Source organism: Anser brachyrhynchus (genome assembly GCF_964034855.1).
Source record: "Anser brachyrhynchus genome assembly, chromosome: 29".
NCBI lineage: Eukaryota > Metazoa > Chordata > Aves > Anseriformes > Anatidae > Anser > Anser brachyrhynchus.
The window spans coordinates 890,015-913,978 of NC_137722.1; the positions used below are offsets into that span (position 1 = coordinate 890,015).

General features: G+C 42.9%; 1 protein-coding gene across 5 annotated transcripts in view; it reads right to left on the bottom strand.

Annotated features, from left to right (window-relative positions):
* SCN8A (sodium voltage-gated channel alpha subunit 8) overlaps window positions 1–23,964 on the bottom strand; it is a 60,577-nt gene that overhangs the window by 6,110 nt on the left and 30,503 nt on the right. For 4 of the 5 annotated variants that reach the window (XM_080570744.1, XM_080570743.1, XM_080570746.1 and 1 more), the window contains 18 exons: window positions 23,823–23,886; window positions 23,250–23,391; window positions 22,369–22,575; window positions 21,509–21,796; window positions 20,756–21,115; window positions 19,190–19,325; window positions 17,020–17,258; window positions 16,414–16,587; window positions 15,126–15,482; window positions 13,908–14,378; window positions 13,383–13,500; window positions 12,530–12,684; window positions 11,442–11,615; window positions 7,009–7,131; window positions 3,079–3,363; window positions 2,600–2,653; window positions 1,518–1,655; window positions 676–780 (listed from right to left, as the gene is read on the bottom strand). In XM_080570744.1, coding sequence (XP_080426870.1) covers window positions 676–780; window positions 1,518–1,655; window positions 2,600–2,653; window positions 3,079–3,363; window positions 7,009–7,131; window positions 11,442–11,615; window positions 12,530–12,684; window positions 13,383–13,500; window positions 13,908–14,378; window positions 15,126–15,482; window positions 16,414–16,587; window positions 17,020–17,258; window positions 19,190–19,325; window positions 20,756–21,115; window positions 21,509–21,796; window positions 22,369–22,575; window positions 23,250–23,391; window positions 23,823–23,886 — 3,590 coding nt within the window. Of the gene's footprint in view, window positions 1–675; window positions 781–1,513; window positions 1,656–2,599; window positions 2,654–3,078; window positions 3,364–7,008; window positions 7,132–11,441; window positions 11,616–12,529; window positions 12,685–13,382; window positions 13,501–13,907; window positions 14,379–15,125; window positions 15,483–16,413; window positions 16,588–17,019; window positions 17,259–19,189; window positions 19,326–20,755; window positions 21,116–21,508; window positions 21,797–22,368; window positions 22,576–23,249; window positions 23,392–23,822; window positions 23,887–23,964 lie in introns of all 5 variants that reach the window. The other variant, XM_080570747.1, reaches the window with a different exon arrangement.

The window sequence follows — 23,964 nt, forward strand, 5'->3', positions numbered from 1 at the left end:
ATGAGGACAATTTTTCAGAATCCTTTAAGGCTTTCAAGGCACCCTCTAGCCACAAATCAATTTGTTTACAGGAAAGGTAGGAAAATGTTACTATTTATATCAAAAATGGACTACCAGAACCCTACCAGCAGTGCATATCTCGCTCTTTGTTGGGAGCAAAGGCAGAGTGATGCAATTTCATTCACAGCTGGAGAAAGCAGCCAGGTCCTCCTTGCAGTGGTGGCTCCGAATGCAGGGTGCATGAACTAACATCACTTATTTTGCATCCTGGCAGTGGTCAGGCAGAAGAGTAGGATGACTTATCCATAGCATTACCTAAGAGACTCACCATCCAAAGCCTTTCACAAGGCAGGGAAATGTGCTTAGGTCTCGCTCAATGTAACCCACGTGGCTGGCTGACTGTCCAGGAACCTACTCACTAATGCCAGGCAGTCTCCCCCTCTCTATGCACAGCCTCTTAGCCACAGCATTTTCAGATTGTTTTGTTGATTCAAGTGAGCCAGCTGATTAACATCAACCACAGCTGTAGCATTTTAACCTTTCTCAGATCATACCTGGATTATAATGACAAGAACATGGTGATGTGCACTCCAGCCTGAGTTAGAACAAAGGCTGCTTTTGGAGCTGAAACTCCTTTGAAAGTCTATTCTGCAGTTCCCTTTATAACATACTCACCAGAGGTCGGGGAATAGGCTTTTGAGGCTTCTTTGAGCCCAGTTTTTTCATGGCATTATAGTACTTCTTTTGTTCTTCTGTCATGAAAATATCTTGACCTCCAAAGTAAAGGGGCAAAGGAAAACTGGTTACAATCAGCTCATGCACCAGAAGAGAAAGGAATAACATGCTAACTAAGTCATGAGGATACCTGCCATATGGGAAGTTGGTGGCAGCTATTTTAGACAGAAATAACTTATACTAATACCCAAGATGTACTGATTTTCCTTTAAAGAAAATGGAATACTTTTTCCTATGAATAACCCACTTTATTGCGCTATATCCTTCCCCATCCTCTCTATCTCATTTGTGATAAAGAGGTAGCAGAGGTGTCAGGTTTTTTTCTAAAATGGAGGCCATTTAGCAGGGTATTCCATACACACAAATCCTTAGCTTGACTTCCAAAGAAGAAAAGCACTATTACAGAAAGAGATTGAAAATGACAGTGGCAAGGAGGACATCTTACTTCCAGTCTATATATTTCAGTCAAGGAAAAACAAATAAGGAAACAAAACAACAAAAGAAATGCAGGTGGATTTATTCTAGGGAAAAGTTCCAATCTAGCTAGAGTTTTACATAAAGCTTTGGGTCACCTTGTACTCTCTGAGCCTGTTCTTCTAGTCCCAGTGGGGCTGGGTAGGGAGTGACAGACTAAGAGCTCACAGTGCTTCTGCTCTAGAAGGGGTGACTTGTGCCAGGAGCTCAAGGTCCTGGGCCCTAATATGCAGAAAAACCCCATCGGCTTGAATTATCAACATTCCTCAAATGGGTCTCAGCTCCCCTACTAATAAGCAAATACTTATCTTTTTCTTTTGTTGATTGAAGTTGTCAATGATGACACCAATGAACAAATTCAGGGTGAAAAAGGAGCCGAAGATGATGAAGATAACAAAATATATGTACATGTAAATGTTGTCCTCGTACTTGGGTTGCTCTTCTTGCTGCAAGGGAGAAGAGAAATAAATGCCACTGCAAAGACATCATACAAATATAGTCAAAATGAGATCTTGTTTCTTTAAAAGTTTCCTTTTTGTCTAAAGACAGCTTTCCTGTAATTTTCTACACCTTTTTAACTGTAATTCTGTGCTGAGGGAAGGTCCCCATTCTTCTCCACAGCACTCTACCTCCCACCTGTCTCAGAAGCACAGCTCAGCATCAGCCAGGATGAGGTCAGTGCTCCTGTATTAGGCATACACAGTATACAGTAATTTATAAATCACAAAGGAAATGATCACTTTAATGACAAGCACTGTCAAAGTGAAGGCATCGTTCCTTTCTTTTTAAGACGGGAGTATAAATCCATCGGTTTATCAAAAAGGGAAAAACATTTTTACGCTGTCTTAACATTGTCGTGCGGTTTGCTTCCAGCCTTGCACCCAGTGCAGGACAAGAAAATTCATTCAAAAATATTTTCTTACAAAACCAAGGAAAGAGAATAAAAAGAAGAAAAAATGAAGTATTTGCATGGTTCCAGCATGTAAGAACAAGAAAAGTGCCTGAAGAAAGAGCTCCAACATAGAGAGAATATCAAAAATTCAGTCACTTGGGTACTTGTTGATGAAGTGACGAAGGTTCATTGAGGCTAATTCTAGCTAATCCCCCCATAATATATTCTGATGATGAAAAATATAGCTTCATTGTATTCCTTTTTTCAGTGTATTTCTAGTCCACCAGGAGTTTCCCTGCCTCTAAAGCAACCAGGGGACTGCCCTTCCGGGGATTTGCTTGAGCATCTTTTATCTCACCACAGTAGCAGCAGCAAACGAAAAGTCACAGCATGAAATCCATTACATAAGCATAGTTCTACAATTTTTGCTGTTGACTTTAAGCAAAATAGCAGTGTGAACTACTGGAAGGCGAGCTTGTGAGTGGTCATGCACTTTACCTTTCTGGAATCTACTGCTGCGTACATGATGTCCATCCAGCCCTTGAAAGTAGCCTAGCAAAGGAAACACACATTCTCTTAGAAATCACCTGAAGTAAAGATGTACAAGCCTGCTTTGTGCCAGCTATGTCAGGGATTCCCTGGCCCCTGTCACCTCCCTTTATAAGTAACTTTAATATTACTTAAATATTTATCTTTTCATTTAATCTAAATGTGCAGGTTTACTGTCAGCTCATGGATGATTTGGTAGGCTCTTTTAAAGAGTGGAGCTGGGGCCACCCGCTGTGCTGGGAGCCCCACATCAATCAGGCAAAGGGATGAAAGCTAAAATGGGGATTTTTCTTCCAGAACCAGACCCGGGTGGATTTATTTAGTGCAATGCTGTATTTCATGGAGAGTGGGAAGCAATCCAAATGCAGAGTACACTAGAAAAATCTTGTGTTTCCCACTAATAGGGAGGCAATGAAGGCAAAACTTACAACTTGCAGGAGAGCCAGGTATCCTGCCCCAACGTTGTCAAAGTTAATTTTCACATTCTTCCATCGAATCTCAGTGGAGTTGGGTGGCATCAGGGCTTCGCAGTCTGTCTTGTTGTTAACAATATCTATTTCAAAGCGCTCCTCGGATGTTTCATTAAAGCAGTAATGATATTTCCCGGCAAACAGGTTAACCCCCATAATGCTGAAAATCAGCCAGAAGATAAGGCAGACCAACAACACATTCATAATGGAAGGGATAGCGCCAACCAAGGCATTGACAACCACCTGTGTTGGAAGGGGTGGGAAAAAGTTTCAGTACAAAACACAAGGCAGGAGACAGCAAGCATTAATACAGCTCTTTTTGGGGGGGGGAATAGGAGGTAAGGCCACTGACAGATCTGTGGCATTTACTCCACGCAGAAGTTGGCAGTGAACTTATTCCAAGCGGTAAAAAATTCAGCTTAAAAGCCACCTACTGAAGCTCTGTTTTTAAAATAAAACAGGCCAGCTTATTAGATTTGCTGGGTTTGGTTTTGGATTTGTTACTTCTTTCGGTAAACAACAAATATTTTAAATCATTTTAGTTGCCAAAAGGGAGAGGGGGCGTTACTGAGTGAGGCTCAAACTCTCTTCTCGGTCTCAAATAGGCTCCTAACTACAGTTTTCTCAGAGCCAAGCCTGAGGATGCTTTTGCTCACGGATTTGATGGGTCTTAGCAGCCAGTGGCCCTTACGGCCATTCCCCACTTTCAAACAAGGCTGTTATCACTTCGGCGCCTGCCTCCTGCTCCCACCGAGGTCACCAGCAAACTGCGTGACGCTGACTTCGATGGGAACGGGACCAAGCCCCGAATTGCTCTGTTAGGACTAAGCAGTGAGTTGCTGTAAACATCAAGATCATATTGGTGACTAAGCAAGGCCAATCATGTCGTCTCAGGCAGACAGCTGAGCATGCAGCTATGCAGGCTCAAGAAGACAGAAAAGCCATGTTCCTTCCTCCAAACTGCAGCAAACACGGCAGGGAGTGGGAATGGATTTGGTCAGAGCTTGTGTCTTCCACCATCTCCTAATTTTAGTGCTCGCGGTTTGGGAGCACCATGTCCCTAAGCATCCCTGGCCAACACATGACAAAATTTAAGCTACCAGACTTTTAATAGAGTTAGGTCAGCAGGATATTAAATCTTTGATGATGGTCTCCTAATTTAGATTCCTCTAATAGATGAACGGCAGCTAAACTGTTTTTACCCCTGCACCTTAGCTTTGAAAGACTTCTCGACACAGGGCGATCCAGGAGCCCTCAGAAAGCAGCACCTGAGCTGCTGCTGGCCCTGCCACTTCTCCTGGCCACGGCCAGGCGTCCCCTCTCCTTGTACGAGATCTGTTTGCAGGATGCAATCGCCACACGTGTGCTAAGCTCTGCAGCTAGCGCCTGTCCTCCATCCTAGTAAGCATGAAGGAAAACTGAAGAAAGCAGTGATCTGGACAATGAGCAGCATTGCAGCAATTAGTAAATGACATCCTGAACTCATCGCTGTGTCCACAGGGAGTTCTGAAGGCAAAGATTTGAGGCAGGCCCTGCAGACAGGCTCTGTACATAACAATGCCTTTGCTTACATTCCCCCTTCATCCAAATAGGATGCTTCGCTGTTGCACACTGACACAACAGCAGCACGCCTTTTTGTTCTAAAATCCTTCAGCTATTGGCATGCCGGTCAATTCCAGCTCGTCACAAGAAGCAAAAGAAGTGTTATATCCTCCTGAAATACAGTCACTTACAGGACGTTAAATTTATACAGCATTCAAAAAGATCCGAGCGAAGGAACATGGCTTTTGTGTGCAGACTGTACATTGGCAATTGACAAAAATGCATGCATGTTTCATAGCATTACTGTCAAACTTCCTGAATAATTTAAGAGCAGAGCAAGCTCTTTAAAATGCAGATTACTATGGAGTAGAGAAAAGCAAAGAACTACATTTTATGTTTCCTTTGCAAAGGCATTTCAGATCTCTATTCTCTGGCTTAGAAGAATTGTTCTGGTTGTACAGGGCAGCAACACTTGTCTTAAAGTCAAAATAAAGGAAAAATAATTGGGTTTAGGTAACTAACAGGGTCACTGATTAGCAGTCATAATTCTGGATCAATTTTGCTGTCATGAAAATCCCCCGCTTTAAGCATAAGAATTTCCTGACTGTGTATTATAAATCACAGCTTCTCTCCAGCATGGCTTTCAAATAGCTTTTAATACCTACACGCTTAGTGCTGGGTCTTTTCCTTTGTGATCACACTACCCTTTTTCCTGACACTCACCATAAACTACTGTGTAGCAATACACTAGCAAAAACGACCACGTGCTTTAGTGGCACTGAAATTAATTAGAGCTGCACTGACAATCTGCTAGGGGCAAAACAATTCCACCTCGAGAAAATTGGTCCAGGTGCACACAGCCTGCTGCCCCAGCATTATTGGTCTGGGGAGAGATTTGTATGAAGGAAAAGGGACTCAGGTGCCCGACAGGGCGACAAAGCTCGGGTTGAGGAGGGGACAAGGAGCAGGACACAGCCGGCAAAAGCTCTAGCTTCATGCCGATGGAAGAATTGTCGTCCTTTGGTACCCTCTTACATAATAAAGTTTAGCAATAAGCTAACAGAGCCTGACACAAAATAAAGAATAACGTATCAGGGAAGAGACAATCTTCTTTGGACTTATTATTATATCGTTTGCTTCTATCACTTCCTACAGAATCTGAGAATTCCTGATTAGTTTGTGGCCTATTTCATGCTGCACTTTGCACTCAATTACATTACAGCAAATCCAAAGGAAATCAGAATGATCCAGGGGGAATCACTCCAGTCAGACCCTGCAGTAAAACTGCAAATGCAATTTCTTTTTTTTTTATATGTAATATAATCTTATCTCTTGTAATATCTCTAGTTGTGATCTAACTGGGATTTAGCAAAAAGACCTAAATTATTGTTCTAAGAACAAGTGGGAAACCCATTCATATGACATACTCTTTACTTACAGTATAACATACAATTATTTTTTTTTTTGCCTATTCTTAGGAGACTATTTCAATCCCAAATGGAAAAAAAAACACCCAAATACTGAATATTAGTGGCAAAGTAACAAGACACTGAAATAATTTCAAATCCCCAAGACAGTGGTGCTGTCTAAGAATTTGAGGAAAGCTTGTTAAGTTCAATGCTTTGCTTGTGCTTCGTTGCTAGTGTCACAGTGACAGGACAGGGGACCGTAAAAGCATGGTAAAGGGGAGGGAGTGGAAAGGAAAAGCTTCACTACCAGACAAGGCTTCCAGTCACCACCAGACTGGACCGAGAACAACAAGGTGCAACAAGAGGAATTAAACCAAAGCCTTTTTTTTTTCAAACAGCTGAGCTCTCCACCGGTCCCTTCCTGAAGGCTTGGGTTATCCAAGAAAGGAAGCAGCCTTTTACCCCCGTGCAGGCAGATTGGATTTTTTAAAACCCCCTCAGAGATTCTTTCGATCGAATTCCAGCAGCGGCCAACACCGAGAGGGGGTGGAGACCCTGAGGTGGTTCAAATTCTGCTTCTTTGCACCTGGTGATTCTCCCTAGATAGAAGAGTTACAGCTGAGAAGCCCCCTCGGATGCTAGAGGTCAAAGCCAGGCTAAATGAGAACAGCCAAGTGTTAACATATTCTACAAATGGCATGTGGCTTGGGCCGGTAATTAATGTAATGAGGCAGCTGGATGCATCTCCCTTTCTTAAGAGGGGAGTGTGCAGCAGTGGGCAGGGTGAGGGGACATCAACGGTAAAGGTGATCGAGTCAGCAGCTGCATCATGGTTCTGTTGGGAATTTGTCTTTCCACCAGTTTGATCAGTTCTAGCATGCTTAAAAAAAACCGCTCCACGGGCATGCAGAAGGATCAGCTGCTAATGGCATCTTACCCTCATCCCCTCAAATCGGGACAACGCTCTTAAAGGCCTCAAAGCTCTTAGTGTCCTAAGGGACTTTATGGCACCTAGTTCCGAGTAGCCCAGGGCATTAGCTACAAGGCTGACTAAAGAGACCTACACAGAAAATAGAAAAAAAGAAAAAGAAAGAAAGAAAGAAAGGAAAAAAAAAAAGAAAAAGAAGAAAAAAAAAAGAAAAAAAAAAAGGTTCCAGACTGTTAGAACAAATCCCCTAGCACTGATTGCCCAGCCCCGGCTGCCAGCCTGGGCGGCCCCCATAGATAAATACCGAAGACATGACACCAGCTGCCTACTTCACTTGACTGAAACGACCTGGAAGGAAATAATGCGGTTGAGAAAGGCATAAGAAAAGAACATAGGGGAAAGATAAGTGAAAGAGAGGCAGAGACACACAGACGGAGAAGGGGGCTGTCGGAAGGAAGAGCCCAAACGGATGACAAAAACCTTACCCTCGCCCTTTACTGTCTGCAGGATCCCAGCGGCTCCCATTAAATTAAGCCAGACAAATTTTAAAGGTACCTATGAGAAAGAATACAGATAAATACACACACTGCACAACCTGCGCTCAACTCGTACAGCAAGCCACCTTGCTCGTGCTGAGCGGCAGCATTTCCTCCACGGCAATGGCCTTCGGGGACAGGACGCGTGCCTGAGAGTCTGCTTCGGTCAGAACACCTCTGGAAAGCGTGAACACTGAGCCCAGAGTGCGGGGTCAGCATCTAGGGCAGCTGAGCCCAGCTCGTCTTGCCTTAAAACCCAAGAGCAGGGTGTGTGCTTTCTGCTTGTACCAGAGCAGCCGCCTGCTTGAAGCTGCAGTGACATTTGTGAGCATCTTTGAGGGACGGTGAGGTTAGATAAGCACATCTTACTGATGGGCAAACTACAGCAATTAGTGGTTGCTCAGGCTCATACACCAAAATTATGACAAAGCTGGGGCCAGGCTTCTTTATACCAGTTTTCAGTGCCGTAACCACAAAGACAACCTGTTTTCTTTAGCAGCCTGGAATCAGTTTTAGGCTCGATGCCTGCAAATTACCGAATATCCTTAGCCCACCGGGACTGCGGGCAGCCCAGAGTCCCGCAGGATTAACCAAAAGCTTGAAAGCACAGGGCCATCTACTTTTTGAACTGGCACGTGCATTTAGGGCAGTAGTCCAATTGCCACGCGAGCCACTGGAAAACTCTTTGGATTAGATGACAAAAGACTTGGCCATATGTAAACAGCATCTACAGACACCATTTCATCAGCATCCCACTATCTTCCATTTTTGGCTAGTATCACGGTACAGACACAGATAAGAACAGATATGTCAACCTTGTTTTAAAGAAAAAAAAAAAGACATCAATATACAGTAACAAATAATGGAAAAACATGAGACCTCCTACAACAGGTGTGGGTTTTTGTTTTGTTTAAATCTTAATTCCCAGAATAGGACACTTCCTATTTATCCTTCTTTTTAAAAAAAAAAAAAACAAAATAAAATACTAACATGAAATTAATTGCAGGGATGATCTTTATAAAACCACATATATTCCAGGAAAATTTCAGGACCAGATTTCAAATGGATAAACATGCAGAGGAATTTCTGTTCTCTGTTCTGGACTTCCTTCCTCAGTTGTGACAATCCCCTTCTCACCTGACATACGAGAGACAAAACCAGGGACTCAGATGTAAAGCTACATTTGCACAGTCTGGTCTAAAGAACCATCCTTGGGGATTATGGGTAGCAAAAGACTCTATGGGCCAAGCACATATTTCCTCATCCACCATCAGTACATGATCTCTACCCATCACAGCTTTCCAAGAATGGCTAATGCTGCCCAGGCAGCAGCACAGGAACATGTTTTCAGTCTCTCTGGTAGAGGGATGTTTGGAAGAATTACAAAATTTGCTTGTGGTTGCAGGACACAGATATTTAATATTTATTATTTAACTGCTTGTGCACGTGCTTAGTGCTTTTTTTCCGTCTTCAGATTTGCACCAAAATAAGTGCACAAAATGAAAGCCACAATATATGGCAACATGGCTCATCGTTTTTTTCCATGTGGCTTCTTTTTTTTTTTTTTTTTTTGGGGATTTTGAAGTTACACTGATGAAAAAAAAAATATGCCAGGGGCATCCCAAAGGTTTACAACAAAGCCTTTGTGAAACAACCCAGCCTGCCAGGGAAGGGACCAAGGGCAATGCAACACTGGTACGCTCCTGGTGCCCTGAAGTTTACCTATTTCAAAGATAAGATTTGAAAGAATGGACTTTGTTTGAAACACTGGGGTTGCACAGAACTTCGAGGACATGCAAATTATGCTGGAAACAAGCAGAATGGAAAGTCTTACAAGGAATCACCTGCAGGACAGACTAACGGTGAGACCTCGGTCTCAGGCAGGGCTGCACAAGCAGCAGCAGCAATTGGCAGAAGCTCAAATCAGCCTGGCCCACGAAGCAAAAGTTTCAGTCAACTTTGAGGAGGACAGTTACGTACAGGCACAACATCTATAGGACTTTGGTGGAATCCTGAAACCTATCAGGATTCAGTTCCCAAATTTTGAAATACTCGTGGCATTTGGAGGTGTGGGCTACGAGGTCCATATACACAGCGTGCATATGGAACTGCAGCGTTTTATTCCCTAATTATAATACAAGGTACAGGCTTCACTGAATCCTCACTTTTAGAGCTTCTTCCCTTTAGGATAATGCCTCGTTCCTGAGTGTGAACCTAACAAAACAGCAGGAAAATGTCTAAAGGCTGTTTCAGCTTTCATTGGGTTTTTTCAGTATTATTCTCTCGGGACAGTCCAACAGAAGACACAGCAGGCACCGATGTCAGACAAAAGGAATCCCAGATTGACTGAAAAGCAGAAGCCTTCATTATTACCCAGAAAAAGACTTTGTCTTCATAAATACACCCAGCAAGCTTTGGGAATCAGAGGAGGAGAGTTATTTGACAATGCTATCAAACCTGAAAAATAACATTCAAGAGCGTTGTTATGATGCAAAGGCTTATTCTCTGTTAGTTACGGCTGCCATCATGTGACTTCACTCAACCCCCATCTACATCACATTAGAAAACTTGAAAAAAAAAAGTTTAGCAGTTACAGGATACTATGCAGAGATGAGACTTTGTTGAGTAATATTCAGCCTTGGTTCATTATTTTAACATCAACTTATTCTATAGCTTTTGCATCTCTAGTCCTCATATCAGATTTTTCTGCAGACAAAAATGTGCAATTTTCCCATCTATGATACCAAGCAAAGAGAGCAATTTCTCCTAAAGTACTGTAAATTCAGGTTCCTCACGTTTATCACTGGTGCTGCACTTGTTCATTCCCTGTCAATCTATTACCTGACCAGGTACTTTAGAAGACAAGGAAACTTTTGTTGCTTAGCTGCTGGTCTTCTTTTTAATACAGTACCCCAAAGAATTTCGTTTTCTGAAACACTCTCCTCAAAGTGGTACAGAAGAATAGGTGGTAGCTAGCATTAGTTTTCATGTCAGCATTTGTACTTCATCTTAAGGCAGTGAAAGAGATATTTTCAGAAAAGAAGAGTTACTTCTTCAAGATGTGTGTTAGCAGGAAAGGTGTTAAGGGGATCAGAGAGGACTTTTTAAAGAAATATATACATATACATATATATAAAGTCAGTTTTCCACAGGAAATGTAGACATCTTGAGTCACTTCTGCCCCTGAATTCCAAGGATAGTTCCTCCACCTACTCAGAAATATTTCCAGAGTGATAATGTCGCTGAACAGCAACTTGGCATAAGTGAATCATATTCAAAATGTTCCTTTTCTCCCAACAAGAGGTTTGGAAATTTTTTAGTTTTTTTTTTTTTCTTTATACTTTCTCTTGGGGCACTCACTAGGATGCCGCTTCACAACTGGATGTGATGAACTGTTTTAATCCAAGCACTTGGGATCCTAAAATTCCCCCCACCTTCTCCAAATTCTTAGGACTTCAGTTCCTGTTTGGAAGGCTTTGCCTCATCATCCTCCCTTTCTTAAAAATACAAGCAAAGGACTAGAGAAAGGAGGTGTCACCTAGGAATACCATGTCTGCACCAGTTCTTCCACTGCTAGCACCTGTCAGGAGCTCAACATGCCAGCAGGCCTCTTAGAAACAGTTTCACAAGAGCGAAAAAGCCAAGGGCTGGAAAACCCAGGTGTATTTCTGCAGGCTCGTTAGAACCTGCACAGCAGAAATCCACAGTTGCATAGGAAATGCCAGCAAAACTCAAAGGGCTCAAAGTTTTTATCCTCCATTGTGCTTTGGAAACTTACAGATATCTGGGTAAATCCTCATCAAATACATGATTCAGTTAGGACATTTCTCATGAGAAAACATTACCCCAGCATTCTCCTAGCTAACATTTTTTTCCAAATAGAAATAATGGGGAGAGGATACATACAGCCACAATGAGGAAATCCAGCCAGCACCAGGCATTAGTGAAGAACTTGACGAATCCGTAGGCGCACCATTTCAGCAACATCTCCAGGATGAAAATGTAAGTGAAGACCTTGTCCGCATACTCCAGGATGGTCCGGATGGTTTTCCTCTGTTCTATGTAAATATCCTCAAAAGCCTGGGAAATAACCAGGTACCCCTGTCATTACATCAGAGTTGTTCCACAGTTCACTGTGGTAATCCAGAAGGTTATTCAAACAATACTGAGAGGAGCAGGGGAATTACATTTCTTACACAGTGCAATTTATCTGTTATAGTAGTTGCACCACTGCAACAACACCCCCCCCCCCAAAAAAAAAAAAAAAACCTCCCCTGAATAAATAACCCTACAAAGCTAGGTTTACACGAGAACATTTTTGCCTTTTAGGGATCTGAGCGAAATCCTTTATCTCTAAGTGCTCAGCACCCAGTATCACACTCCAGTAACATACAGACAGGTTTTTATCTGCTGCTTGGCACTCAACAAATCCAAACTGGCTAAGTTCCTTGGAAATCATGCTGTTAGTAATTATGAAAAATATGCATGTAAAAAATGCCCAGCTATTGCTGTGGGATACTAATTGTTGTGAACTTCTGTCCACTTGTGAGTAACGCATGCTGTGGTTGTTTGCTGTATAACCCTCTGTGTACTGTGTGAAAACGGACAAACACACAGTGATTATTTGTGTAACATCAGGAGCTCAAGAAGCTCTGCAAAGACAAGAAAGTGAAGAAAGGAAAGCGTAATTATCCCTGTTTGGTAGAGTGGACATGAGACACAGATACAGGTTGATTGTCAGAAATCATCACATTTCTAGTCAAACTACCATCAGAATCCAGATTTCCAGGATTTTTGTCTTCATTCTTAAATTAAACAATACAAATTCATCAAGAAGGGCTTCTGTACAGTACCTACCACAATGGAGCTGTGTTGTCTTCCAAGTAAGAATCATCATAGCTTTCTTTTTCACCAAATTTCCTATACAGTTTTCCCAAGTACTCGTCCCCTAGTTTAACACCATTGGGCTACAAGTATTTCTGTATTTTACTTACCAGAGCACCACTGCTCAGTAGGATCATAAAGATGATGAAAGTCTCAAACCAGTTATGTTCCACAATCAGAAAACACGTCTTCCTCAAGGTCCACCAAGACTTTCCCAGCCCTTCCTCAATATTGACCTGACAACATTTACAGCGCTGCATGCAACCTGCAATGGACATAGTGCACAAAGGAATATGAGCCCCAGATTTTGTCAGGTAACAGATGAGAAAATGGAAGAATGAAAAATTGTCAGTGCCAAGAAGTGATTTAGATGCCAATAATATTAAGCAGGCTGAGTTTCAGTTTAAATGCTGTATATTATTGAGGTTTTATGATTACTTTCACCACTTCTGTATCTGGGCACCTGAATTAACATGGATTCGGGAACAGATTAAGCTAGTTATATTTGGTGAGGTATCCATGCACTTGACAGGACAGGAACGGAGAACTTGCTGATAAAATAACCTTGAACCATTTAAAATATGCTTGCCATGGGAATACTTGTAACGGATCAGTTGCTGAAAGACATTGAGGCCAGTGACAGAAGGGGGGGAAGGGAAAAAAAGAAAAAAAAGAAGCAGATTTCTCTACTTTCTAAGTACTTAAGGCATTAACTGTACAAAAAAGCCAACCTTCCCTACTGGTAGGTCATCTAGATCCTTGCAATGGCAACTACATTTCCAAGGCCTTCACCTTGCAAATTCTTCTAGATCAGTTTACCTGTGACGCAGAGTCTAAGAAGACTCTCAAAACAGGCTAAAAATACCCATCCCCAGCCCAGATTCACACCCAACCTTAAGGTAAGCTTCCAGTAGACACAGGGACCAGTAACAGCTCACAGGCTTCTTTCTACACTCAACTTACCTTCTGTGAAACACGCATCTGGGTCCAGATACTCCTCTGGGGCCTCCACAGGGACTTCTTCCACCTCAGGTTTTATATCAATGGTGCTACCTTCAGAGGAGCTGGTATCATCCAGTTTCTTGAACACAAAATAAAGACCATTCCAACCTATAGTTATTTCCCATCAAATATTGAACCTCTTGATGACTCAGCAATTCATTCACTGTATTTACTATAAAGAAAGTTGTTTCCTCACTTCACCTCATAAAGATCCTGACCCAGCTCACATCTTATGTTAACAGGACAGACAGACAGCTTATTCACTTGGTCTCTTTAATCTTATATCTAAATTTACTAGGTAAATGTAGAAGTATGGGTGGCTCTCCATGAAGCAGCTAGCACAAGTAGCTTCTGCCTTGGATGCAAAGACAATATCATAACATAAACAGAAGTTTTGTGCTGGAATTATCCAGTTCTCCCTCCCAAGATGCTGCCAGGTGTTCACAGGTCAAATGACTAGAATGCATCATTAACATTACATCCTACCTCTTTGCTGCCATCTGGATCTGTATCACTGCTGAAATCTTCTGTGTTGAGATTTTCAAAATCTGATTCTCCTACAGCAATAGGTACCCGGACAGTGAGATTGGGGTTATTGATGAAGGACATGTGATCTTCATCTATTATGTACTTCTCCACGCTGCTCCCAATTCCACTTGTTGTGCCATTGCCATTCTTCTGATAATCAATGTCTCTGTTGATATCAGCCCCTGTGTGGTTAGCAATGCAGTTCACCTTCTTGTCATACAATTCATCCAAGGGTTTGACCTCATCTCCTCCTCTCTGCTTGAAATGAGCATGCATGAATTCACGCACTTTTGCCTTGGTCCAGGCAATGCCCTTCTTGATGCGAATGACAGAAATCTGCAGGTTGTTCATCTCCCCATCATCATCTGTGGCTGCCAAGTTATCTGCGCTGAAGGAGCTCAGTAGCAAGGCCAAGAATAGGTTCAGCACCTGAAGGAGAAGAGGTCACGCTTGGCAGAGCTCTGACTGTGCTGACACACAAGGGTAATATTTCCAAAGCTGAGTCCAACTATCTGGCCACCTGCATCCTGCTAATGTCAACAGGGGCTGAGGAGCTAAGCCTCCAAACACCACCCTGAGAAACTGCTCTGGTGTCCAACACACTCACTGAGGTATCTAGGACTTGAGGAACACTACGCTGCTTGTAAGATATGCAACTGTTCACACTACCTCATAAAATACAAGGAAACATCATGATCTAGTCTAACCTCCCACACAACGGGCCGTGCAATTTCACCAGTCGATTCTTGCACGCAACTATACCGCATGATTGAACTAGTGGGAAGATTTTAGAAGAAAATTCTAACCGTATTTTGACACTTCAGGCCTTCCCCTGAATACCGAATTACTTCCACTCCTGGAATTTGAAAAGCCAGGTTTTACTTTGAAGCATCTTTTACCTCCCCCAGGCACCTTGTGGATCTGTCACCTTTGACACGGTTTTGTACCTCCAGCTTCTATTGCAAAGTGTTTGGATGCTTTTTGTGGGCAACAAGCTAAGGCCAAGCAAAACGCAGCCTTAATGTTGTACTACCAAAGTCAACAGGACTGTTCATATGTCAAAGGCCATGAAGGACTCCAACAGAGCTGGAAGAGATACCCTAAGTCCTGTGGTCTCTCCGTGTTTTACCCCACCCAGCGGAAAACAATAAAAACCATCAGTAACCATTTACTGACCACTAAATTTCCGATGACCATGACCATCATGAAGACAATCAAGCACATGGCCTGTCCTGCCACCTCCATACAATCCCACATGGTCTCAATCCATTCCCCACACAACACACGGAAGACAATAAGGAAGGAGTGGAAGAAATCGTGCATGTGCCAGCGGGGTAGCTCACACTCCGGATTGATCTTGCAGACACACTCCTTGTAGCTTTTGCCGAAGAGCTGCATGCCCACCACCGCAAAGATGAACACGATGATGGCTAGCACCAAGGTCAGGTTCCCCAAAGCACCCACCGAGTTACCGATGATTTTTATCAGCATATTCAGAGTGGGCCAAGACTTGGCCAGTTTGAAGACTCTCAGCTACAAAAGCAAACAAAGAGACAAATGACACTTCATTTAATTTCACCTTAAAAAAAAAAAAAAAAGAGGAAAAAAAAGAAATCAGGCAGAACTTTCTAAACTGGAGGCATCACATATTTTATGAAACTGCAAGTGCTTCTGCTACTGAGGTCACTGGCAGTAGGGAATGCTTAACTTCTCTTTCAACTCAGCCTTCTCTATTTGTACTTAGTTATTCCCCTACACATTTATCTCCCTTTACAAAGGAAAAGTATGGAGCTTCTCACTTTCAAACTTTGCAACGTTAAGGAAGACTTATTTGAAGGGTACGTGTCACTTTTTTTTTCCTGAATGTCTCTCATCTTCCTCTGGAAAAAAAACACTTGTTTTCCTGGCATATCCAGAACACAAAATCAAAGCTTAATATCCAGAGAATCAAATCTGGAGATGGACTTGCTGAAGCTGGGTATCAATTGGAGTTTCTGAGTACTGAGCTCTTCGGAAAACCTGACTTCAGCTGTGGGATCTCTGTGCCCAGAAACCTAACCTTGAGGTTTTCAGAATTTAATTTTCAAAAGCTTAACTGCTGCCAGGACAAGATAAAGCACATGAAGGCTGTAGGTATTCAGCACTTTTATTACACCGTAACCTACAGCCTAGCAAATTTGACTTGGTAAATTACCTCAAGGAACCACAGGAAATAAAAGGTGCGTTGTAACAAAGTCCTTCAACACTACCTACCAAGTCAACCTTCTCTGCATATGCACAATGAGCTGTTGCTCAGATCTCATAAAATATAAACAGCAGTTGTAAAGTAAGAAGAGACCACAAAAATGATACCACTCCAACCCTGTCCTCCCAAAGAACAAAGGAAAAAAAGGATGGGGGGGGGGTGCCTTTACTTTAGTAGCTGCAAGATCGGAACATTCGAAAAGGACTGGAATATGAATACCAATCGGAAAGATCGCAGTACGGAAAGTCCTTCCACGTTTGCTAGACCCAGTTCCATTAAACTGAGGGAGACAATAAATCCATCAAAGATGTTCCAGCCTTCTTGGAAATAATAGTAGGGATCCATGGCGATAAGCTTCAGGAACATTTCTGCTGTGAAAATTCCAGTGAAAACCTGGAGTGTTGCAGAGAGAGACAAAAGAACAAGCAAAGAATCGCTTTTGTTCATTTTCTGATCTTCAGTGTAACTATCAAACAATGCAATTTGTCACGCCAGTTCAAACACGCAGTCTATACAATGTCATGTGCTTGCCCACAATAGTCTTTTCTCTCCTGATGCAGCTTCACTAGCACGAATCTCACTGACCTACTCAGGCATACCAGCAATTAACAGGCAGATTTTTAGGTAGTAATAATTTTTGACCAGAAAGTTGCACCCTTAGCCAACATCTCTGAGTCACCACAGACTGCAGCGAGCACAAGCTCATGCCTCTCAGTGTCCCCTAGGAGCCTGTAATAGCAGCTCTTTCAGTCTAAGTCTACCTTAACAAGCAGTGTATCCCAGTAGGAGCAGATCTGTAAGGAATATTTACTAATACCATCTTACCAGATTTCCTACGGAGAGCACATGTTCAAACTCGGGGGTCATAGGATGGTGCTCCATTGCCATGAACAGAGTGTTCAGCACAATACAAATGGTGATGGCCAGGTCAACAAAAGGATCCATGACAATTAAGTTCACTATCTCCTTCAGCTTGATCCAGTACGGGTGGCATTCCCAGATCAAGAACGTGTTGGCAAATTTGTACCAGCAAGGGGGACACTTCCTCTGGGACTCTTCCAGCTCTACAGTTACAAAAGAAAACAGCAATGGAGCTCAGTCTTCTTCTCTAACACTGCTGGATCTGACTCTGAGCATGGCTGAAAAACTCTCTGATCTTGCCTACCCTGAACCTCTCTCACGTCTCCCTCCTTGTACAATGATTCAACGTTCTTGCAGCAAAGTTACATTTTGCCTTATCTTCATACAATGCTCAAAATAAAGAACTTCAGGACATGTGGCAATGGCTTAATACAGAGAGTTCCTAAGCAAAGAAGCTTATAACCATGGCCAATCATGCAGATCACCAGGACAGACTCAAGAGAGTCAGGGCATGCCTTTGTACCCAGCTTCACTTTGGTACCTACGTTAAGAGCCGCATGCACAGCTGCACGAGGTTACCAGGAAGTACAGTTTTAAATCTGTGCAACAGCACTGTGCGGATCTGATGATTCAATCCAAACTCGTTTAAATGAACGGATATATTTAACTCAGGACTGATCAAGGTAAAATGGCTTAAAGCAAAGTTACAGATTCTAAACTGTCTTTGGTGCTAGTTTTTAAATAACAAAGCTAAATGAATTCTGTGTTGAATGCAGACATGATCTAAAAGAGGAAATGTATGACATAATGCTGCAAAGGATTCTGAACAGGAACAACCTGATTAAGACAAACCACATCCATTTACAGAAATCAAATGTAATGCCATGTCCATTTTTTAAACTGGCTTGTTTCAAGTGCCTAGAAAAAAAATAATGAGGAACTTTCCCCCTCTTGCAATGGTTTTATTCAGGCTATACAGCTGTTTGTACTGAGGATGGGTAGGGAAAGGACCCCTGCTCTCTTTCTCATTGGTTCTCTGGTTGCTTAGTATTTAGTTGCCTTGGAATTGCTAAAGTTAAAAAAGAGGACCGTAGCACTGTAGCCTGTAGGCGTTTGCGCAGGAGGGAAGCAGCAGAAGAACCTTGCTCTGTTTCTAAGTATATTTAGTTTTCATACAATTTTATTGCAGGAGACAGCAGGAATTTGAGATCATCAACCTCATATGGCTGCTGTTCACAAATTCTTACTGGTTCCTGCATAACATATTTGGAAATCTCATCTCTGTGTGATGTCCACTTCTGAATTTCCATCATGCACAAGTCCCTTTCTCTTTTGACAGCTGTCACGTTTGAGACCCTAGAGTAGCTCAAATCTTTCTTCCCATGGCCTGTAACAAGGAGGGTCTCTCCAGCCCTTGTGAGATGGCAGAAAACAGAACACCAGTATCAGACATTTTCTTAATCCTTTAATCTCCACACCGCATATTCATTATTGTAAAATTACAACTCTTTGCTGCCTTTACCTTTATATCTATATAATTCAGATGCAAGACCAAGTAAAATACTCTCATTAATGTTTCTGCATTAATTATGACTTGAAAGAGGCAGGTTTTGGTAAAAACAATGCAAATTAGAAAGCAGGAATAGCTATGTCCTGTATGTCTGAAGGGCTTGTGTGTTCTCTGTCAGGTGCCCAAGGCTCAAAGCAGATCTCTGCTGTGCAGCACCTGCCCTAACGAACCGAGCCCTGCCCTGAGACTGTACTCCCTACCCTATGCCCCCCACCCTGCTCCCAGGAAGGCCAGCCTTATAAACCAGCTCTTGCTCTAATCCCCCCAGCAACTAAGAAGCCATCTCACGAGGTTCAGCTTTACCATTCAGCATCCCCTTGGGGAAATCAAGCAGCCACGGGTGTCCATACCTGCCCCATCTGCTGGGGAGCACCTCTGGCCACCCAGAGGGACAGCTCCAGCACAAGAAAACAAGGGCACATGCGGGCCCCCACAGCAGAGGGAGAAACTATACCGTAACTGCCTGGTGGATGGGTCCTCTGTCTTCCTAAAACACGCCACGAGAGGGCAATCGATACATACACACTGAAAAAGCCCAAAGGCACACCTTCAAACCATACCTACCCTCAACAAGGGTATTTGTCAAGCCGGTCATTACACTGTTGGTTCGATCCTTTCTTCCATAGGAGGCATTCACCTGATCCATCGAGACCAAGAGAGACCCACCAGGTTTCTTTTTAATTTCTATTTCAGTGGTACCCTGCAAAATTCATACATTGATTAATACAAACCCTTAGTCTTCCCAGTATTTTACATGCTATCAGCCTAGAAATATGCCAAGTATCCCCAAGAGGGAAAAAAAAATATCTTTGTTCCCACTAGCCTTTCTACTTTCCTATGTTACATAAATGGTTAAAAGAAAACTCAAGCCCTTGGTTCTGCTTGTACCATTGACTTGAAACCTTAGACAAATTAAGTATTATACTTTAATGAATGTTTCTAATGAGCACTGCTGCAGTACAAGGTAGTTCATACTCTGTACTACTACTCAATTAAGAGCAGACAGGCAATGACTCCTAACAAGCCCACATTGCATCCTACTTCATACAAGGCCCCCAAATTGATACCACTTAGCATCTGAGCATTTGATTGCATCGACAAGAGGACATCGTACTTCTGCCAAGGAATCTGCCAGCCCCTGCAGCCCTCCCACCACGACAGTTAATTGCCTGTTGCACACTTAAGTCCCTCCACAGATAGTTAGCAAAAAGAACTGCCGAGTAATACTTTCGCTTCTACGCATGCATCATGCAGATTACTATTCCTACTATGTTCATGCTGTGTTAAAAAGAGAATTAAATACTAAAGCAAAACATTGTATTAACATGCTAATTGGGGAAGAAAAAAGAAGGGAGCAACTAATGCTTAACATAACTAGTTAGGGTCAATTAGGTTGCAAGAATTGAAACAATTTTAAAAAATAGCTTGGAATGTACAGGCATGGTAAGCAGGCTTTTCTCAGAAACAATTGTTTTAGGAATGTCTTGACATGGTTGCAATCTTATCCAGATTCTCATAAGCACCCCTAATACACTATTTTTGAGCTTTGTTTCTCTCCTGAACTGTTGATCTATTAAAAAGGTTACTCAATACCAACTCAGTCTACTGATCTAAAAAAGGTCACAATTAAGGAAAATTCAGATACTAAAAAGTGTATATTTTTTGAAGAAATCCTTATTATATTAACAGCTTCTCTTGTAAAATAAGCCCTTCACAACTTAATAGCAATGAAACTGGTAGAATTTAACAGATACTTCCCTAAACATGCTTCAGAGTGCAAGACTGGTCTGATAAAGATCCTGCCCTGACATATGCCAAAGATCTCTGTTATTATCAGTCCTTTAATTTGGGACTCAATTCCAAGCCCTTTTTTTCCCAGGAAGACAGGGGAAAGGAGGTGGGTCATTAAGCCCGAGAAGGGAAGAAAGGAGAAGTCAAAGCACAGGGATTTAAATCCACTGCAGACTTTGTCGTCTGCGGTCAGACAAACCAACTTTCATTCCATCAGGGTGGCTGGCTCACTTGGAGGGCGGCATACGGGGAAGCAGAAGAGGACAGACCGCCATGCCTACGCTAGCTACTCATTGACCTCCTTACGCTGTCATCAGTAGCTGCCTTATCTATTTTCACCTCAGGCAGAAGGCGTCCCCCAGGCATGCTGGAAGGTGGGCCGCCAATGAGGGACACCACGCCGTTACAATCCACCGTGCTGTTCCTCTTCACGTTTCGGCGGAGGTTGGGAAAAATCCGCGAGGACCGGCTGCCTTGGCTGTAGCCGCTGTAGCCACTGTAGCTGCTCCTTCGGTCACGGCCACGGATGGGGATGAAAAGGGAGTCTCTCCTGCCTTCGCTCTCCTCCACCGTGCTGTGCTCGTCATCAGCAAACTCATTCTCCGAACCTGGGTCACGAAACCGCCCTTTGTAGCTGAAGATGCTGCTCTTGCTATTGTGCCGGGAGAGAAAAGGGGAGCCTGGGATGCTGAGGAGAGACTAGGAGGAAGAAAAGAAAGAATGACAAGGGGGTGAATAGTGTGGAAACAAAGTACTTCAGTGCCCTCAAGTGCTGCTACAGCAGTTTTGCTCCCTCTCCAAATCCAAACAAACCGTTGCCACTTAGATGTCAGCTGTACTTAGAAGTCGTTCGCTCTTGGCTGGCTGAGCTACACCAATAAGGAAGTTTTATCTGGTAAGACACACTCATCTCAGGAGCAACTTATGCCAGGGTAAGTGCAAGGGCTGTAAACTCAGGCCATAAGTGTCTTCCTGATCCACGGCACGTTTAAATGGGTGAGCAGATTCCTCGGACATGTTAATCAGGATCTAAACAGAATATTATCCTGACTATAAGTAAACATAAACATTAAGGAAGGAAATGAAAACTACCTGGTTCATGATGGAAAACTTCCTTCCTATCCTGTTATCGGGTAGTCTGAACGCTTTCCTCCTCATGCCATCCTCTGATTCAGACTTGAACACCTTTTCAGCATCACCCTTCTCCTCTCCTTCTGACAGCTCTTTGTCCTTCCGTTTTTTCCTCCGGTTTCGACGCTCCTTGGCACTCTTGGAACTGACTTTGGAAATCTCCGAGGAGCTCCGAGACATCCTCCCCCCACCATCATCTTCCACAGCATCCTCAGAGACTGTCCCTGCTGAAGTGACCATAGCAGCAGCCTGAAGGTGAAGGCAAGAAAACAGGAAAATAAATCAGAACTTAACTTGAATAATACTCCATTTCTGCTTTAAGAAAGAGCATGCCTTAATGCATGGAAGCACAAGATTTCAGGACAGGACTGAGATGCTTATTCTTTCCCTTGGGAGGACCTTGCAGCCAGGACTTGTAAACATTTTTATAGTCTACTTCTGCAAGTAGTAGAATCCCTCTCAGTCCCTCGGTTAGGTTTATAAGCAAAGGATCAACAAAGAAGTAATTACCTGTCTTGCAAAGGAATTCCCACACTTGACTAGAAACCACAAGGATGTTTCTAAACTCCTTAATATAAGGCAGTTCTCCTATCCAAAATAAACATGGCAAGCTTGTACACATTCGGAAAAAAAACAGCGGCAGCCCGGAGAGCCGGTGAACAGCGTCAACCCCAGACAGCAGAGCATGAGGTGCCAGGGAAAGCCAGCCGTGGCACTACTGCATTCTTGATTATACACCATTGCTCTGCAATAACAGGCAAATAAACCTAAAAATATGTAAATGCATTAAAAAAAAAAAAAACAAACAAAAAAACACTCACCTGTGCTTCTTCCTGCTGCTTTTTCAATTGTTCTAACATGGCCTTAAATTCTGCCTCTTTCTGCTCTGCCTCCTCCAGTGTGGCCTGGTTCTGCTCTTCATAAGCCATAGCCACCACAGCCAAAATTAGATTTACCAGATAGAACGATCCCACAAAGATCACCAAGACAAAGAAGATCATGTAGGTTTTCCCTGCTGCTCGTAAGGTCTAGAAGTAGAAGAGAATGGTAGAGGGAATAGAAAAGGAAAGGGGAAAGCAATTTCTAGAGTGACACCTGATATGCAAGCTGATCTAATGTTTCTTGACCCGAATGCTTCTAAGAAAATACAGCGGTGCTGGGTATTTAGGATCTCAGCACTTCCACTGCAAAGCACTAAGACACTGCACATTCATTAGCCGTAAACACAAAAGGTGACATCCCTCTTCTTCTCTTAAGGGAACATCCAACGGATGCAAACTGAAAAGGATTCAGAAGTACAGTGTGAAACTCAATGCCTAGCCTTCTCCAAAACAAAACAAACTGTCAAAAAAGCCATTTCAGCAAGGGGCCCGAACCACTCTCAGGTTACAAGGAAACACTCTGCCCTCCAAAGCGCCTGAACGCCTCCTGTGAGCAGAGCTGAGCTTCTGCAGCGCACAGTCAGCTTCTTCCAGAATTAATTCACAGCTCAGCTGCGCGCACGCTGCAGACCTACAATCCCTTCTGGCCTTAGAAGTGCAACACCCGCTTTCAGGTAACATCCCCTTCCTTCTCAAAACCCAAGGTCTAATTCTGCAGCTGTACTTCTCTTTCAGACGCTAGGAAGTAAATACAGCTTGTCACATTCTCCGTGTCCCCAAATTCTCAGGTTGTGTAACACCGAAGCAACGCGTTTACTTACTAATTGATACAAGTTTTCCCAAAAGTCCTGAGTCATAAGGCGAAACAAAGCCAGAAAAGCCCAGCTGAAAGTGTCAAAGCTTGTGTAACCATAGTTCGGGTTCCGTCCTGCTTTCATGCATGTGTAGCCCTCTGGACATTGACTGTAAAGAAGATGGAAGTGATTTCAGGGCATCAATACGGTAAAAGGGACAGAGCAAATTCATCACAGGCACGTTAACCGGGCTAACCAATTAGAGACAATAGCACAAGGAAAGTTTCCACTTCTGAACCTCCAGCCCCTACTTCTCCATCGATTTTTATGATTAGATTCAGAGGGAAATCATGCCACTAGAAATCATCATTACAAGTATCAGCCTCCTGGGGTGACAAGAAAAATGCCAGCTCACATCGTATTAGTGCAAGAGACAGCAACAATGGATTAATAATTAGATTAAGAAATGTGAAGCCTTTTACATTTGAAATAACACCAGAACCAACAAAGGAAGCAACAGGAAATATTCCAAAGGTTTTGTCATCATTAGCAGACATCAATGGTAATTAGTCATCACTTTTAACAAAGCTCAACACTCACCCTGCATCTGAGCTGTTACCACAGAGCAAAGGATCAGGGGCACCAGGAATTATGTAAAAATTTGCTGAAGAAGATGAAAAAGAAAAGATTACGTGCACACACGCATGGAGTTAGAGGATTTAGCATACTATCACACTACAGA